Consider the following 19,252-nt stretch of genomic DNA (forward strand, 5'->3'; position numbering starts at 1 on the left):
CACGAATGACCATCCATTACTAAAGGGTGTGACCCATCTGATTTCTCCCTGTGTGAATTAATACAATGGTGAATGTGAAATTATTGTTCTTTCTCTTGTATAACTTTGTAGTTGCCTATGAAGGAGATAGTCCTGAATTGTTACCTACCTGACAGTTTTCCAGCACATCCAATAGTAAAAGCAGGACCGATTGATGGGCAGAGTAGGACTTCAATGTTGTGCTTTCTCCATGCCTTCAGGTACTCTTCACGGTAGGTCTACACAAAATACAAGAACTTGGACTCATTATCAGTGGCAGTTTATTCTGAAATTAGCTGCTCAAGAAGTAAGAGGCAACTGTTTGGGAACTGAATTGCCTTGGCTCTGTGGACTTCTGATAAACTCACTATTCTATATATTTTTGGCTGCATCCTTATGCTTTAGGTTCAGTGTTAATTCTGTATTTTAAAAACCAGGAACTATGCTGCCAGGTTGCTATCTTGAGAACAATGAAAACTCACTTGCATTATAAATAATCTGAGTGATTGCAATATGCCTATTGTTGGCTGAGTTTCATTGGATTCAAGTTTACTTGAAGTAGATTCTACTAAATCTGAGAAATGTAACATTAAAATATTATTGTAGTTTATTTAAGAATCAAATGGATCTTACTGATGCTGACAGCAACATTTGATCTTACCATTGCAGCAATATGGTGCTTCCACAGTTCCTTAACTGATCTAGGAAAACATGAAAATAAGGACACTAAAGGTCAGATAGAAACAGGTTTTCTGAATCAAAATATAATGCCCTGATTTTAACACCCCACCCCCCACCCCCAAGCAGGAATGCTATGGGTGGAAGAGCTAAGGTGCTGGGAATGGGAGGGTTGTCTGGTCATATTCCTTTTGTGTTCCCAACCTCTGCCATCTTAATTTACTGTTATGGCCTTGTGAGGAGGGGTAAAATTGACTCCCCTATTGCACCACTCCAAGTCTGACCATAACAGGGTTTTCTTGTGAAGATATGTGAAAGTATGTTATGAGTTAGGCAGCTGAAGACACAGCCACCAATGGGGAACAGAAAGAAGATGATGCACTAGTGGTCACAATTGGAGGAATGCAGAGTTTTCAATGTGCTGGAGGGCTGGCAAAGGTTACAGAGATAGAGAGACCTCCCCTAGATGGTAATGCCTAAAATTCAATAAATATTAATTAAAGAAACTCTTAACAGAAACTTATAGGTGAATCATCCCAGATTTGCACGAAGTGTGGTAGCAGGTGTGAAAAATGACGTTTTACCTGCCGACAGCAATGGTTGGTTTTTACGCTGTATCATCTGCTTCCTACCTCATTAATTATGCAAATATGAGGAAACACACCATCTTGCTGATGAGCAGCCACTGAATCACCCGCCACGCCATTACCTTACCATTTTCTCACTCCGGGTGCTATGTCTAAATTGCAGCCGCACACAGTTCTCAATGCTCATAGCCCAGGACTGCTCCAATGAAGACATGGCTCTGAAAGCCAAGAAGAGTTCAGTGACTCATCACTGGAGTGCCTTTTGGAAGCCCCCAGGGATGTCCTCTACCCTGCTTTGGCCGCAAGAGATCCAACGCTGCACAAAATAGGTTGGCCAGCCAGTACAGAAAGGGGATGAATGATCTCATCCATGCCACCGGGGTAAGGCAACCATTTCATCACTCTAAACTCACACACTCGCAAGCCCATCACTGACATTCACTGACATGTCACTCACTGCCAGCTTAAGGGACATCACCGCTTGCTCACTCTCACACAACCTCATTTCTCCATCTGGCCTCATCTCCTCTGGAGACATCTCCTCCGGCCTCACCAACTTGAGGCCACAGATCAACATGTGCCCCCGCACATACACCATGGGATACCCCCTTCCCAAGTTGCCCTCGCCTTGCAGCCTCTTCCCTTGCCTGAGGCCACTTCTCCCCCTTCCCCAAGCAAGCCCTATCACTGAAGCCGTTGAAAAGTCACACCCTCCTTATGGCTAGTCTGGTTGGTAGACACCTGCCTGTGGGCCCCCCTAAAATTGATGTGGTGCTGTCTGCAAAGCCTGGTGCTGATGACTACGAGCACTGCCCAGAGCAAAGTAGGCAAACAAACCTCGAAGTCCCAAGCAAAGGTAAGCTCACCATGTGCTCTTTGCTTATGTACAGTTGTGACGCACGTTGGCGTGCAATCACACCAATGTGCCCAGATGATCCAGTGTGGGGGCACGGGAGGTGATTCTGGTGAGCAGGGCTTATAATGAGATGCAGAAGCATTGAAATTAGGTTCCCGATGTGCAGAGGGGGGAAACACAGCCTGCCATTGAATGACGGAGCAGACGATCTCAATCTGGTTTTACGACGACGTAAAACTGATTTTTGTGATCTCCCAATATTTTCTGCTCCCACCCCCTACGACGGCCACAGCAAACAGAGCGGACAAACCCGCCCTATGTCTCCAATCTGTGGTACAGTATCAAAATATTGTTTCTAGATATATTTTTTAAACTTTTTGAAAATTGGACCATTTGTGTACATAACTTGTTCTTCAGAGAACGTTACTGTCTCAAACTTCTTCTGCAATGTGCTTAATAAAGGATCAGCTTTAGCTATGAAAGAGATCACCAAAATCTCTATGAAAATATTCAAAAACACATCTTTTCATCCTTTTTCATAATTCACAACTCACCTTATTCCAGTCAATGCCTTGAAACCAGCAGCGATTCTAGGACTCTATGAAATATCAAAGAAGGACACGGCTGTATCATGAATATCACCACCATTACAGAGAAGGTGCAGATGTGGTCATTACCATTCTCATTCAGTCACATCTTACATTAAAACTGAAGTCAAAATATTGGTATCTCATAATCTACCTCAGTATCTACTGTATTTCGTGGAGAAAATTAAGGGTATGCCTTTAACATTCAATTATAAAGGACCTGAAATTAAGCCAGAATTGTAGATATGTTGAGTCCAGGCCTTACACTGGGGACTCTCTGGAAGTCTTGTGAGCTGTTGAGGCCCTTAGAAAGTAAGAAGCATAGAAGAGAGCAGGCTGGAGCAGGAACTCCATGTGCCCACGAATCAGGACAAGGTCAGTAGGCAGAGTGAAAGCAGCCGCACAGGCTGTAGTAAGGACTTAGGGAGGGTGCCTCAACTTTCAAATACTGAGGAATTTTTGAGCAAGTATTAACAGTTATACAAACCTAACCACTGCCACCCTCTTGATGCCACACAAGATTGAATGAGTTATTTAACCTCTTCTTACTAAGGTCATTGAAGATGAAGTCAGACAAATAAATTTGTACTCCTATATGATTAATTTCTATAATAAACTAAAATGTAAGTTGAAAATTGGCTAGCCAAAAGCAAAAAGAAAATAACAAGTAAAAATAGTAATAGTAAGTAAACTAATTACAGCTAAAGAAAGGGTAGTATAGGGTATTGTAGCTTTGACTAGCTAACCCAGGGGTTGTGAGTTCAAATCTTATTGTTGTAAAATTGAAACCAATAAATGTGTAAATGAGGAAATTGCTGGATTGCCATAAAAACTCAACTGACCCATTAGTGTCACCCAAGAAGAAAACCTACCAGCCCTACTTCTGGCTTATTTGTGATTTCAGTTTCACACTATGTGGCATCTCTTAATGCTCTCAGTGCATCTAATGGTGGTCAAGTAAATAGTGCTATTGCCAACACCTGAAGAACAAATCTAAAAAAGAAAACATGAAGAGGAAAATCTAGTTAATAAATATTTGTGCCAATTAATGGTGCAAATGATGATGCAGGTATATTGGGTGAGAATTGTTAGCGATAACCATAGAAAAGGGACTGGTTCTGAAAAAAATAGAATTTGAAGTTGATAAGTTATTTGTCCCTCGTTGAAAGGAGTCAGAGGAGACTGCTGTCTGATTGAAGCTCTGACTGTGTTTATCAATTTATAGTGGTGTGCTGCATGCTGCACAACTTTGACATCAAGAGCGATCAGCCCTTCCCCCAACTGGTCAGTAAGAAGTGAAGGAAGGAAGAAGAGTAGGTGCAGGAGTAACACGAAGAGAAGGAAGAGCATGAGTAGCATCAACACCCATGCCCCTAACTGCCAGAGCTCTTAGATAGCAACTCATACAGAGCATTTCACAGAAGCAAAGTTCCCATTCCAAAATAGCAACAGTCCCACAATTCTTTTCATCACCTTCCTCACTACCAGCTATCTTTCAGTCCAATAGTTATGGGTCTTTCGTTCACTTCACTACAAATATTATCAACACTAAATGTAGAAAATATAGTCCCACAACTCAATTTAATCCGTGTATAATAGTTCACAATTAAGAATCACTAATACAAAAGCCTCCCTTCCCTTTAGCGCCTTTCCATGCAAACTCAGGAGATGCAACACTTGTCCTTTCACCTCCTCCCTTCTTACCATCCAAGGCACCAAACTGTCCTTCCAAGTCAAACAACAATTTACGTGTACTTCTTTCAATTGGCTGTTCATGATGTGGTCTCCTCTACATTGGGGAGACCAAACATAGGCTAGGGGATATAAAACAGAAAATGCTGGAAAAACTCAGCAGGTCTGGCAGCATCAAAGAAGAGTCATATGGACTCGAAACGTTAACTCTGACCGGAATTTTCCAGTCCCACTGGCGTCGAGCGTCATGGCAGGCTGGGGGGGAACAATATGGCGAGAAGGCCAAAAATTGATTTCACGCCAGTGTGAAAGCACAGCAGGATCGTCCGATGGTGTCTGCCGTGGCAGAACGCCAATCCTGCTGGAGGCCAGGGTGAACCCATTTCCCTCCCACTAATGAGATGCAAAGTAAGGCCAGACCAGAATCGTCCCCCCCCCCCACGCCAGATTTACCGTTACACTGGCAGGAAAACACGCTAGTTCATAACATGTCTGGACAAGTGTGACATGCAGAAGTCGGAACTTATCGTTAGGGCCTTGCTCAGGTCGTGGACATCCGAGGAGCAGAAGATGCTGGAGCCCTACAGCTATCGGATCCCAGAGGAACACGTGCATCACATGCTGGGTGGATTCTCATGGACATGGCTCCACCACGAAGCAGCTCACCAAAGGTGGGTGGCCTCCTTTGATGCCTGGGGTCTGCTTCAGAACATCACGGTCTTGGCCATTGGCTGCTACGGATGATCGGTGAGGAGGGTGAAGAGGAAGGTCTAGGTTTGTCTAGGAGAGGAAGGTGTACCGGGTGAGGTGGGGAGTGGGGGGCAGTTGAGGTTAGGAGGGGGTGGACAAAGGTGTTGGGAGCAGGAGTGAAGTTGAGAGGGGAAAGATGAAGATGTCAAGGGGGGTGAGGTTGGAAGGGGGGGAACAAAGGTGTCAGGGGGTGAGGTTGAGAAGGGGGAGGACGGAGTACAGGGGAGGAGGGTGTAATGGGGAGAATGCGCCAAGTGGGGAGTTAGGCATAAGAGAAGTTCGGAGGGGGAAAGTAGTCCAGGGGGAGGAAGGTGTCCAGAAGGAAGAAGGAGTTTGGAGGGAGGATGGAGTTCGGAGGGGGAAGGAGTCCAGGGGGATGAAGGTGTCCAGGGGGAGAAAGGAGTTCGGAGTGGGGGAAGCAATCCAGGGGGAGGAAGCTGTCTGGGGAGAGGAAGGAACTCGGAGGTGAGAAGGAGTCCAGAGAGAGGAGGGAATAAGGATGGAGGAGGGAGTAAGGTGGGGAGGGATGTCCAGGTGAATGTGCAAGGGAGGGGTCTGTGGAGTCAATGACTGCCTCCTGAGGAGCGAACTGAGGGTGGGCATGGTAGGAGGGAATGGTGAGTATGAGAGGGGCAGAGGGGGCCGGAAGGGTGGGAGAGTGAGGGTGCGTCGGTAGCTGTAGAAGGGACAATGAGGGTGGTTGGCGGGGACTCGGAGGCAGACACAGATCATGGGGGTGGGAAGGAGGAGGTTGGGGAGTTCAATGTGGATAGGGGTGGGATTCTCAGGAAGGTAGGGAATGTGCATGTTTACCTCGACATCCTGGAAAGAAAAGAGTTTGGGTTGCTAGGTGGCAGTGGGGAGGTTGAAGGTGATGCCAGGGCAGTCGACATTGAAGGCGGAAGAAATGACTGGGGGAGGGGAAAAGACAGAGGAGCTAATCAAAAACTTAACGACTATCATGGCTGTCGAAATCAAAAGCGAGCAGAGCCTCGTGGTAGACGGGCATAGATGCTGCTGCATCTTTAGTGCGATCAGTGACTGGGCGGAGATGCAGGTCAGCTCAGATGGACAACTGAAAGCGAACCCCAGCAGGCAGCATTCAAAATGCTCGGGACATTGAGATGAGTGTGATGGATGAAGGCTCCACGTGTGTGGGAGAGAGCTTGCATGAGGCTCCGAAAGGCCCTGCCACATACACAGTTCTCCTTCCAGAATCGCTCGTGGTCTGGCTGCATGAGGCTGAAGTGCTAGTTCGGCAGGAGGATGCAGTGGGAGGACTCGCGAAGCCTGTAAATGAAGCTGAAAGACAACATTACACGTTATGCAGTGAAAATTAATATATTTTCAGATTATAAAGTGACAAGATGTGTTCACCCATGCAACTACTTGTGATCAGAATTTCTTAACTTTTCTAGACCTAACACTCCATCCGCAGCAGGGGTGGAGACAGCCATGTGCAATGGTTGGCCCTGTTGCCTCTTATGACTTTGGCGACCTTTAGAGCCCTGGCTTGCTTTGGCTGTCCTCCTGTCAGCCAGCTGCTCACTCTGCGGTGACAGAGGATGAGTTTGAGGGGGTCGCAGGCAAAAGGAACTTGGAGGGAGCAGACAGCCTCTGAGATTCCTGAGTGGATGACCCATGGGATGTACAGCTGCCGCTCTTCATCCCTTCGGGTGCCCGAGGCCCCCAGCCTGACTCCTTGAGGGGAAGAAGCACCTGGATGCACATCGAGGTGCCTCGTTTCCCTCTCGCGTTGCCACTGCAGGAACGCACCCATGGTTACCAGAATGGAGGGTAAGTCTGCGTGAATCTCCGTGTTCTGCTGAACCAGGGTCTCCATGGCGTCCGCCATCCTCCCCATGGAGACCTCCATACGTGCACATATGGGCACCACTTCATCAGAGAGCAGGCGAACGCACTCCTCCAATTCACGTGTCATTCTGTTGCCAGCTTCCAACAGCTCTGTGTGATGTTCCCCCACCTTCTGCTGACTCTCCACGATGAGTTGGAAGGTTGAATCCAGAGGCTCGTCATGACTCCAACCTCACAGATGCCTCTTCCCCAGCAGTCCTCTGAGTGCCGGTGAACTCGGCTGAACCTGCCTCCTCCTGCTGCGGACACGTGCCCATATGGTGACCAGCAGATTGTGAACCCGAGCCTGCTCTAGATCGCACCAAAGTGTGCATCTCTGCACTGGTGGAGGGTGTGGGTAAGCGCTGTGATGGGTCTTCCAGGCTGTTTATTCCCTGCTCTTCAATGGAGGAGGTGTCCTCTTGGCTGGGGGTGAGGATCTGGATGAAGCTGAGGGACTGGCTGGCTGAGGGCGTTGGTCGCTTGGCAGAGCTCCCTGTGAACCAAAGTAGAGATAATTAGTGCATGGCAGCAGAGTCAAAAGCAGGAGAGAGAGCACTCACAGTTGCGTTGAGAGAGGGATGATGTGGTGCAGGATCCTCATATGGGCGTTCACCACCGACCTCACCATCGCCGCAGGCATGGTTCATGTCCTCACCAGTCAGCGCAATGCCACACTCGTCAAAGTGAGTGAGGGGCTTAATTCAGGCCACTCCACCCCAGGTTTGGGACCTCTCCCTGCTGTTGTGAGCCAGCTACTCCTGCATGGAAACTGATGGAGAGAGTGTGAGCAGGACGCATGGCACTGCGTGGAATGTTTGTGTGGTGAGCGGAGCCATGGACAGGATGAGGATGCGAGCTCGGGAAGGTATGAGCCTGATGGAGATGTGAGGGTGTGTGTGAGAGTTAGTGGTGTTGTCCCTTGAGATGTGAGATTCCTGTGGATGTGTGATGGGTTTGTGAGTGTGTGAGTTGAGAGTGATGAGGTGGTTGACCTACCCTGGCAGAACAGATGAGAACATTCATCCTCTTCCTGCACTGGATGGCTGACCTCCTCTGTGCTCCAGTGGCATTGATCGCTGCTGCCACCACCTCCCAGGCCAGATTGGTGACTCTGGTGGACCCCCTGCGGCCTGAGCGGGGGTAGAGGGCATCAGGGCGGCCTTCCACTGCATCCAGCAGGCGCCCCAGAGAGGCATCACTAAATTTGGGGGCTACCAATGTCTTTGCTTTTCGGCCATCTGTCGCCGGGAGCAGTCCTGTTCTGAAGACATGAAGTAGGCAGGTGCTCTGGTGCACTTTAAATGTGGCGCCCGGAACGAGGAAGTGCTGATGTCACGGCAGGGTGGGCAAATCCGAGCCCGCCCACCAGCGATCTAGCGTGTTTCCCACGAATACATTATTAATGAGGCGGGAATGGGATGATATGACGCGAAAAGCCACCATTGCGGCCGGCAGGTAAAACCTTCTTTTTCCTTTCCACTACCATACTTTATGCAAATATGGGACGATTCAGCCTGTTTCTCTCTCCACAGATGTCGCCAGACCTGCTGAGTTTTTCCTGCATTTTCTTTTATTATTATTGTGTACAACCTTTGTTACTTTACTATACCCATTACCACTCTCCTTGGGTGTTCCATCATGAAATCTTTGATCACTTAATCTCTCCTACCTTCCACTCTATCACAGAACTTCTCTTTTGTTCTGCCTTCCCCTCCCTTCCAATGTTTTAAAATGTTTACATTTCTATCTTTCTTCAGTTCTGATGAAGGGCCATCTGAACTTGAATTGTTAACTCTGTTTCTCTCCACAGATTCTGCCTGATCTGCCGAATATTTCCAGCATTTTTTTATTTTTATTCACAGTTAAGAGTAACACTTGTGCAACCCCTTAGTGCCTGTCTTGTATTCATTTGCATATCCTAGTGCTCGACTATGTAAGCTATTATTCCCAGTGTTTACAGTCAGTTGAGGATATTCAAATGACCATGGTCGCAAACCCGAGCAACTCTGGATCTTACAGGTACGGATACAGGCCACGGCATCACAGCATGGGACAGGGCATCTTGGCCCAGCTGGTAGTGTGGCACTAATAAGAGCACTGGTAGACTAGTCGGTGAGGGAGCAGGCATTCTGCCATCCTGAGAATGGACAACAGGTGCCTCTCGCATGCAACCAAGGCTTCTTTCTTGGAATGGCACTTTGGCAGTTCTACAGTGCTACACAAGAACAAAGTGCAGAAGTGATATGCCGCTCCGGAAAACCCTTTCAACGTTGAACCCCAAAGGCAAGACGACAGTCATTTGAGTATCCCTTTCCCGTCAATCAGTCGCACGACTCCACTAAAGAAAGCTTTCATGTCTAAGATAAATAAATAGCTTATTCACTTGAATAAAACCGGTTAGGATTGAACCAATGTACTTAAAAATAGACTTCCCTTCACATCTTACAATCTTAATAATGACCACAAACACCCTGATTCAGTGACTGCCAACACATACATTTCTAATGTCTTATTTATGTTCCCTTCACCCAAATCCATTTATGACAGAACTTTTATACTTACAAAAGGCTTCAGAAGAAAATGCAAGAGCTTTTTCACTACTACAGGCATAGACCATAAGGACATCTGAAACTTCAAACTCGGATCAATGACGTCTCCTTTACTAGAAAATTCCAAAAGGTTTAATGGAATTAATTCCTTCATTGTGTACATTGTGTACATACTTGTAAAATAAAATAAATCATAGCTCAGAGACTGAGAAATTCATCATATTTATAATATTAAAAATTAAATCCTCGATTTTTCAAAGAAGCTGACAACTTTAAACAGCCATAAATGTGTGTCTATGCCTTGGGATTACTGCTTTATAATGGCTGAATAAATTACATTCTGTTTTTACTAGATGATATTTCTGCATTTTTATTAATGTTTTTGGAGTCAAACTTCAAAATTCGGCCTGTTTTTCTGTTCTCAGTCTAAACTAAAGACATTGCCTAATACATTTGGAAAACAAATAATTACACTGAGAATCCATCGGGACATGAGTTTACCATAATTTAAATTGCTTATACATCTACTATTCTATCACATGTAGTGAAGGAAAACCTAAAAAATACAAAAGAGTCAGTTTTTGCTTTGGTAGATTTAGTATAGTTCACTGCTGTAATGTAGGAAACATGGCAGCTAAATTTGCTCACAGCAAGCTCCTACAAACAGCAATGTGATAATGGCCAGATAATCTGTATTTTTATTGTGATGTTAACTGAGGAATAAATATTGACAAGGACACCAGGGATACCGCCTTGGCTCTTTGAAAAAGGAATCTTTTATGTCCATGTGAGAGGGCAACCAGGGCCTCAGCTTAACATCTCATCCAAAAGGCAGTACCACTGGCTGTGCAGCACTCCCTCACTACTGCACTGGAGTGTCAGCATTAATTTTTGTGCTCAAGTCCTGGAACGGGACTTGAATCCATGACCTTCTAGCTTAGAAGTGAGAGTGCCACCAATTGAGCCAGGGCTGACAATACTAGGAATAGTGAGGTGCTGCCCTGGGGAGTAGCAGTGGCTCCAAAGAGCAGGAAAAGTTCAATTTTGACATTACATAAATGCAATGCAGCTCAATATCTTAAATACAGTATGTGACAGTCTGAGGAACCTGCCATCCTCTTACAGGAAAGTGCTTTCGTCCTTCTACTCCTGCAATTTCTCCGCCAGAGCCCTCAACCCTGCACATGTGCCAGTCACCACGACTGCCCATGCAGAGATGCAGAGGTCGCAGTTTGAAGGAGGTCCCCAACAGGTGTCTGCATGAAGAGGCAGTCCACCACGATCTTCATTGCCGTTTAGACAGAGAAGTGAGCAGCCTACCTCCACCTCCTCCAAGGCAACACTTGGGTGGTGGGGTGCTTCGTAAGAGTGTGCAAGAATGAACGGCACCATCTCGGCTACAGCATTAATGGGTTCACCTTGGTTACATTGTTTATAGCACAATTGAGCATTTCTTGGGGCAGAATTTTGCCCTTGTCAGGCAGGCTTTGGTGGTGGGGAGGGGGGGGGGGGCAGGAGTGGTCAGGAAGCAGACTGCCGCCTGCGATTGGGGCCGGCCGCGATTTCACACTGGCGGGCCAATTAAGGCTTGCCCAGCGTGAAAGTTGTGCTTCAGCGCTCAGCGCTGCCTGTGTGGGGAAGGGAAGAGGGCAAGAGTGCAAGTTCGCACATGCATGTGGGTGCGTGCTGGAAAAGCTCCCTGAGGCACAGAGCAGATTTTTTAAATGTTATAAAACATGTCCCCTCATGTGACTCTGTCACATGAGCAGGGACATGTTATTAATGAAACATTAAAATTTTTATTTTATTTTTATTTGCTGTTGGAAATCTCATCCTGCCCATGGATGAGGTTTCCAAAAAATGAAAGGCCGCTTGGCCTTTTCATCTGGCCTCCAACTGTAAGGTTGGATGGGCAGCGAAAAATTTAGTTCAATTAAAGCTTTAATGGCCTTAATAGGCCTTTTAATTGTCGGCGGGCGCGCTGCCAATTCCCCCGCACACCCGCTGACCGAAATATTGCGCGAGTGCGCAATGATGTCGGGATGTTCACCTGATGTCATCGCGCTTCATTTTAAGCTCGATCGGGTTGGGCATGCGCCCGCCCGACGACATAAAAATTCTGGCCTTGAATATATTTGCACTTCTACATGACTCAGTTTGTGTTTATACACTAGAGAGCTCAAAAAGAATGGTAACATTATGAAGGTGGTTCTTACCAGGAATAATGAGGGTGGCACACTGAGGTCCATCTCAATGTGCCATCATCAGGATCAAGATTGTCGACTGATTTGTGATTTGGAGGGCTTCTTCCTTTTCTGCTGTATCACGTAAGATTCCAGAGCACTGTATTGCTCCTTGTATCTTTCATTGTCCATCCAGGCTTGACTTTAAGGGAGGCTCAATGATCAAACTCCATGAACAGAGGCTGGGCAGTAGGTGCATCTCAAGCATGAGTGCTGAGTGAAAGGTATTGATCTGCACTGCAGAGTTACACATTAGAGTACGTGTAAGCATCACAGCTCAAGAGGCCATGTATCATGCAGTAATATTGGTTGGCTGCTGTGCCCACTACATTTGCATTCCAAGTGTCATAGGATGTGCTTTGTACGGTGAGCAGAGGTATATGGAATGTGGCGCCCATGTCAGAAACCGAACCATTGGCCGTAGTGGATGGTGCTCAAGTTCTTTCAAAGAGCTGCTGTCGTACAGTTATGGGCACCTCATGAGCAAGATGCCTTATCTGCATGTATGCTACAACATACAATCTTATCAGCATGTATAGGGTTTGAATTTGTGTCATTCTCAGCATTGTGGACATGGTTTGATTATGGGCAATTGGCATCCTGAGCCACTCATTTGCAGTCATTGGTGTTCTTGTGAAGGGGCCAGATTGTGAATGACATATTACCATGTGTGTTTGCAATATGATGAGGCTCATGATTATTATGATGGTGAGGGTTTCAGCGAAATAAATGTGACTGAGTCCAACTCATTGATGTTTATTGTTTCCCATCTGTGGACGATGGGCAATCCCTTGAGTAATTGTGGTGTTAATGTACAAGGTTCTTTAGATGGAAGTATGTCATTAGGGACTGGCTGATGGAAATTGTGATATTGGAGGACCCTATGAGAATCTATTTTACACAAGGGCCCATCTGGCGATGATCCCCTCCTGCAGAGAGTCAGCTCTGGCTTCATGGCCATACCTCCCAGCTGGTCTGCCATTGGCAGCCACCTCAACTTCATCCATTTCAGAACCTTCTGAATAGACCAGGGCTTTCCCCTCCTCCTCATCTTCCTCATTTTTTCCTCCTCAGAGGTTGGATCTCTGCCCTTGGCATCATCATCATCGATTTGTATGATCCTCCACTGCGCAATATTGTGCAGCATGCAGCACACCACTACTATTCTTGGTACCCTTGCTGGGGCATATTGCAGAACTCCAACTGAGCAATTGAGGCACATGAAGCACATCTTTAAAATGCCAATTTCCTATTCGATGGTAATCCTGGTGATGATATGGCGTCTGTTGTAGTTGCGCTCTTCCTCTGTTTGTGGGCTCCTGAAGGGGATCATTATCCAAGTTCTTAAGGCGTAGCCTTGTCCCCTAGATACCACCCATGGATCTGTGTTGGTGGCTGCAATTGCAGAAGGAGTTAGAAACTCTTAGTATTAAGGAGTCATTTGAGCTGCCAGGAAACCTTGCACACACATGATAGCATTCTTTGTGGTAGTCAAAAACCACCTGTACATTGATTGAGTGGAATGACTTCCAGTTGATAAAGTGTCTGCATGTTGCATTGGGGCCTTAATGGCAACATGGGTGCAATCGATAACACCCTGCACCTGAGTGAAGCCTGCTAATTGGGCAAAGGCTATGGTTCTCTGTGTCTGAGACACCAGATCTAGAGGGAAATTAATGTGATCCCCACACAAGCAACAGCACATTAGTTACAGCCTCAATGCAGCTGTGTACTGTTGACTGGGATATACCAGACAGGCCTCCTGATGATCCCTGGAAAGATCCTGAGGCATAGCAATTGAGAACGATGGTTACCTTCACAGTCACTGGCAGGGCATGGGGGTTGATGGATTGTGGCTCGAGTTGTTGTTAGATCATGCAATATGTACCTGTCATAACCTCACAGCTTAGCCTCAGTCATCTTTGACACTAGTTCTCCGTCATATTGTGGTAGGATGTCCTAGGTCTGTACGCCTTTCCCTCGGGGTAGTACCTGGTTATCCTGCCTCTCCTCCTCCTCCTTGCAAGCGCAGCAGCCTCTCCCTCCTGACCTTCTGCCCTCCCTCTGGCCTCCGGCTGCTCACGGTGACGAGCTTCTATGGCCTCTATGTGTGAGGGTGCCATGCCCATCTTCTATGTTCCTTTGCGCTAAGCGCTATGCATCCTTCCCCAGCACAAATTTCTTCCTGGCACCTGGGTGCACAAGTCGGTAGGGGCAAAAATAATTGTCCTGCAAGACTACTGCCTTGGGCTAAGGGAAGTTATTAGCTATTTTTTTTGTGCCACTTCTGGGCAGTTTTAGGGCAAATTGCACTGGAGTACCCTACCTTTCTACCTATCCAAAGAAATAGCCAAGTTCAGACCTGCCCTTACCATGTCTTCTTTGCACATTTCCGGTATCACACTTCAAAATCCAACTAGAGTGGAGGCAGCTGACTATTTAAATGGCCAGCTGCCTCCATAAAATGTGCAAGTGTAAAACAGGGCCCCACGCCCATTCCCACCCCTGCGAAAATGGAGAATGCCATGCTTGGGGGTCAGGGACATACAATTTTCAGGCAGTTCCGCTATTTTCACCATGACAGAGAGAGCCTCTGTCGTGGCGAAAGTCTGGGCCCAGTTAACATATTTTGGGGGTTTTCTTACACCCCCAACCCCTCCTTCACAAATAATCTTGTTGCTTACAAAATATAACGAAAGCAGATAACAATTTCAACTCAGGTGCCAATATTGTACATTTAAATCCATTGAGCTTACTTACAGGCTTTCTATATGTGTAAGACCCTTGTCTGCAAGAAGTCCAGGAATAATTATTTCATTCATAGCATAGTACATTTTTGGTGGTTTGAATGATATCAACTGAAAAGAGGGAGAAACAAAGGGTAAATCATTTGGTGTATTGAATTGAAGGCCCTGGAACAAATGAAAAAAATCAGTCACTCCGTGCTTCTTACATAACCAATCAATCCAATTTTAAAGTCAGAGATTACCTGAAATATGTAACATAAAAACAAAAGTATATGAATGAAGAGAAACCTGTGCTTAGAAAGTGGAACTTGCAACCACAAGGAGAGCTGCACAGATACATTTAAGGAAAGCTAGATAAAAACATAAAGGAGAGAGGAATGGAAGGGTATGCTGATAGGGTTAAATGAAGAGGGGTGGGAGGAGGTTCATTCAGAGCATAAACACTGGCATGGGTCAGCTGAGCCATTTCTATGCTGGATATTCAATGTAATTCTATATAATTCAAAATCATCCAAATTGGGTTAACATATAAACGTGACCCAATTTATAACTTTCTGATTGGTTTGGTAGCATCTGAGTCATTAAAGTGAGAGTCGAAAACATGTTAAGAGGGAACCTTGGTGGTTTCCATCAATTTCACATGCACATGGCATTCCTGATGAAAGGAGTTAGTTTGCAATGAACTTTTGAAACTTACTGTGAGTGTTTTTCAAACCTTTCTGCAGGGATCGCCTGAACTTATTAACACAGTCACCACATGTTGTAAATATTGGCACACATCTAGTGACCCTTGTCTTAGCTTCAAAATCCCAGCGTTAACTAAACAAAGGAAAACTGTGCTTTTATTCGAGAATAATAATAACTTGTACATGGCCACAGAAATAGCATTCTGGTGAGTCCACAGATGAAGAAGCCTGATGAACTTGCAGACCCCCTGAGGTCCCCAGAATTGCCAATTTGAAAAAAAAGGGGGGGAAATGTCAGAACACAAATTACTCCATTTCTCAAGTTTCTAGATCCAGAAAGTATAGTTAACTAACTACGGTCTGCAATTCACAGCCATGGTTTTCCACTCCCAAGACTGCATCGCTTTATGCATTGGGGTCATATTCTCATGAAGCACACCTATGTTCTTCCAGGAATGAACACGTTCATTTCTGTATGCACTCATCTCAAAGGAACCAGAAAGCAAGAAACAAACTGAAACAAAGCTTAGCATTCAGTATAGTAGAGAAGGGCATAAAGGTCCAACTGCATCTCTTTTTTTTTATTCATTTGTGGGGTGCATGTCACTGGCTAGGCCAGCATTTATTGCCCATCTCTAAATGCCCTTGAGAATTGCTGGGCCATTTCAGAGGGCATTTAAGAGTCAACCACATTGCTGTGGGTCTGGAGTCACATGTAGGCCAGACCCAAGGAAGGCAGATTTCCTTCCCTAAAGGCCATTAGTGAACAGATGGGTTCTGGTTCAATGTTTTTACAATGGTTCCATGGTCACCATTAGATTTTTAATTACAGATATTTTATTGAATTCAAATTCTGCCATCTGTAAGTAAGCTCAACAGATTTGAACCCGGGACCCCAGAGCATTACCCTGGGTCCCTGGATTACCAGTCCAGTAACAATACCGCTACACCACCACCTCCCCTGACCTACTTTAGTAACCCACTCTCTAGTGACCTATTAATCAAAGTCACCAAAATCTCCTACCAAGCAATATCATTGGGCAGAATTTTGTGTCCTTCCCCATGGTGAGTTTGGTGATAGTGGTGGGGTACGGGGCCATGCAGGAAGGTGGCAGGTTGGGCCCCGACTACCTTCCCGACTCCACCTCAATTAAGTCCAAGGCAGAAAGGCTCATGGACAGCCTTTCCACCCCAACGCCAATCGAGGCCTTTAAATGAGCGATTAATACCCACCTGAGGGCCTCATCACACCACCACCGGTAATAGCCCAGTGACAGGTGGGGGGCCATGCAGGGAGCATGGTTCAAACAGGGTGGGGATCTGCTGAGAGTCACCTCCCTGCCCTTGCCGATGACCTCCCCACTCTTGCCGATGACCTCCCCCCCCGCAGCGATCTCTACCCAGTCACCATCACTCACCTTGACCTGGGATCCAGCGACTTCTGCACCTGGGGTCCTTGATTCCAGGGGAAGGCCTGCTACTAGCCTGCAAATGCCTGAGTGGAGCAAGATGCGACAGGCCTTCCTGAAAAAAAAGCGATGCAGGGCTCTCGCCAGCTCTCCAGCCAACAGCTGAGACCCTGTCATCTCCGCAAGATTCTGGCCCTTATCAAGCCAATTCCCTTTTGTTTCATACAATCATATGTAGGCCATTCAACCCCTCAAGCCTGTTTCACCATTCAGTTAGATCACAGCTAATCTGTATCTTTTGCCCACCTTGGTTCTGTAACCCTTAATACCCTGGCCGAACAAAAATCTATCAATTTCAGTTTTGAAATTTTCAATTGATCCACTTTATCAGGGAGAGAATTCCAGATCTCCATTACCTTTAGAGTGAAAAAGTTCTCCCTGACATCGTCCTAAATGGCCTAGCTCTAATTTAAGGTGATGCCACCTTGTTCTGAACTTCCCCTCAGAAGAAATGCTTTCTGTCTTTTCACTCTAACAAATCCTCAAATCATCTTGAAAACCTCATTTGCATTGAATATATGAACAATTGACCTGCAGAAAAAGACCAGCTGGTCCATCTGGCCTGGTCCACAACATGATGGCTGAAGCATCATAGCTAAACACTTCTTCCTATTTTTCTACTCCCCCTTCCATCCCTGCTGCCATATAATTTCTAGGGAGAAACAAAGACCCGGAGAAAAATGCTAGTTTAATAAGGGAAAAAGTACTCAGGATAATTCCTCTCTGAAACCCTTTAGACAATCAAAATCCAGTCCTGAAGTGTTATCCGTAGTCACTTAACTTTTAGATGTGATCTCTGCCCCGGTCAAGAACCAGCCCAACTCCTTTTTGAAGACACACAGAGAGTCAGCACCCACCTCGCCTGACGATGTATTCCTGAGGTTCACTCCTCTTGGGAAAAGCAAAATCACCTAACAGCTAGACTGTTCTTAACATTATATAGTTTAAACTCCTGCACTCTGGTACTCCTCAATCTGTTAAACTGGAATAATCTATCAACAGTGACACTATAGCCCTTTATTTATAGACATCTATCAGGTCATCTCCAAGTCTATGCTGCTGTAAAGTAAATATGCCAAGGTCCATCTGAACAGCTGAGGTTCTTTAAGCTAGAGATCATTTTTTCAGCTCTCCTCTGAACATTTTCCAAAGCCACTATATCATTCCCATGTTGGAGAACCAAAACTGCGACAGTACACCAAATGCAGTCTGACCAGCAATATGTATAGTGACAAAATGGTGTCCTTTGATTTACCCTGAAAGGTTCTATTAAAATAAATTGGAAATCCTGTGGAATCTCATTAATGTTCTATTAATAGAATCTAATATGTTGTTAGCCTTCACTACAGCTTTTCTACATTGATCATGAATCTTTAATAATCTGTGCACAATAACACCCCTTAATCTTCTGTACTTAAGAGAATACACGCATAATCGATGCAATTAGTCATCCTAGTTTAAACTTTTTAGCTCAGATATCATTCTGGTGAATCTGCGTTGCAACTTTTCCAAAGTTAATATATCTTTCCTGAGGTGTGGTGCCAAGAATTGAATGCAGTACTGTAAATGGGGTCTTTCTACAATCTTCTTTTGATCTCCCATGTTGATAGTGTCCTGCACTTTAGGCCTTTGTCCTTCACTTATACTTCTTAATTTAAAAAAGAATCTCAGAGTTAAAAGAACATAATTCTGACTTTGGTACTAACCATATTTGACATTAGGGCACCTTTCATATTTATTATTAAGCACTGTTGTTTCCCCTAAATTAATCACCTATGCACTTTCTATTGCATTGAGCAGGGCAGCAGGAAGATGGGCAAGTCTAAGGTCTCTGCCAAGACTCTCTATGGCTTGTACCTGGAACTACTTCACAGCATCCAGAATGATCATTTCCTAGGGCAGAATTTTCTGGTTAGCGTGCAGTGGTGGGCCCCACACGCCTATGTGTAAAATGATGCGCAGTGACGTCGGGTGTGCGTCTCGACGTCACCATGCACCATCGCGATATTTGGGAAGGTGGGTGCACTATAACTTCAGATGCGCGCCCGCCATCAAATAACAGGCCAGTTAGGGCCCTTGAGGCAGCAATTAAATTCGATTTTTCGCAGCCCATGCGATCTTCAGGATGTTGCAGGGGCGCAACGGGCAGGTGGGTTGAAGACATTTGGATAGATATCCATCCAAAGGCGGGATAAGAGGGGTGAGTGGATTCGCAAATGTGATCTTTCAGGTGCTTAAGTGTGAAAGTGACTTATACTTGCCTGTTTGAGCAGGGATACTTCAAAACTCATACCAGCTGCTAGGACAGGAATAAAAGCCTTGGTCAGGGCTCTACAGTAAAGATCATTTTTGGGGCCTGCAGGTTTCAGGAAGCCTTCCCTTAACCTGGGAATGGGAGTTGTGCTCTCCACTGGAGGCTCCTCCTCTGAGGAGGAAGAGAGGGCCAGAAGAGGGAGGAGGCCAGGAGTCCACATTCAGCCTCCAGGGGAGCCACCTTTGGGAGGAGAGGTGCAGGCACAAGGGGTGCAGGGCC

The 19,252-nt window shown here is 45.9% G+C and overlaps 1 protein-coding gene across 1 annotated transcript in view; it reads right to left on the reverse strand.

Annotated features, from left to right (window-relative positions):
• The window catches only part of LOC144692828 (fatty-acid amide hydrolase 1-like), a 90,086-nt gene that overhangs the window by 19,533 nt on the left and 51,301 nt on the right, over window positions 1-19,252 (reverse strand). Inside the window, exons 9-13 of the mRNA XM_078561901.1 lie at window positions 14,578-14,675; window positions 9,588-9,687; window positions 2,694-2,737; window positions 680-719; window positions 149-257 (exon numbers count right to left, since the gene is read on the reverse strand). Of these exons, the coding sequence (XP_078418027.1) occupies window positions 149-257; window positions 680-719; window positions 2,694-2,737; window positions 9,588-9,687; window positions 14,578-14,675 (391 nt within the window). The remainder of the gene's footprint in view (window positions 1-148; window positions 258-679; window positions 720-2,693; window positions 2,738-9,587; window positions 9,688-14,577; window positions 14,676-19,252) is intronic.

The sequence above is a fragment of the Cetorhinus maximus genome, chromosome 17 (genome assembly GCF_964194155.1).
Source record: "Cetorhinus maximus chromosome 17, sCetMax3.hap1.1, whole genome shotgun sequence".
NCBI lineage: Eukaryota > Metazoa > Chordata > Chondrichthyes > Lamniformes > Cetorhinidae > Cetorhinus > Cetorhinus maximus.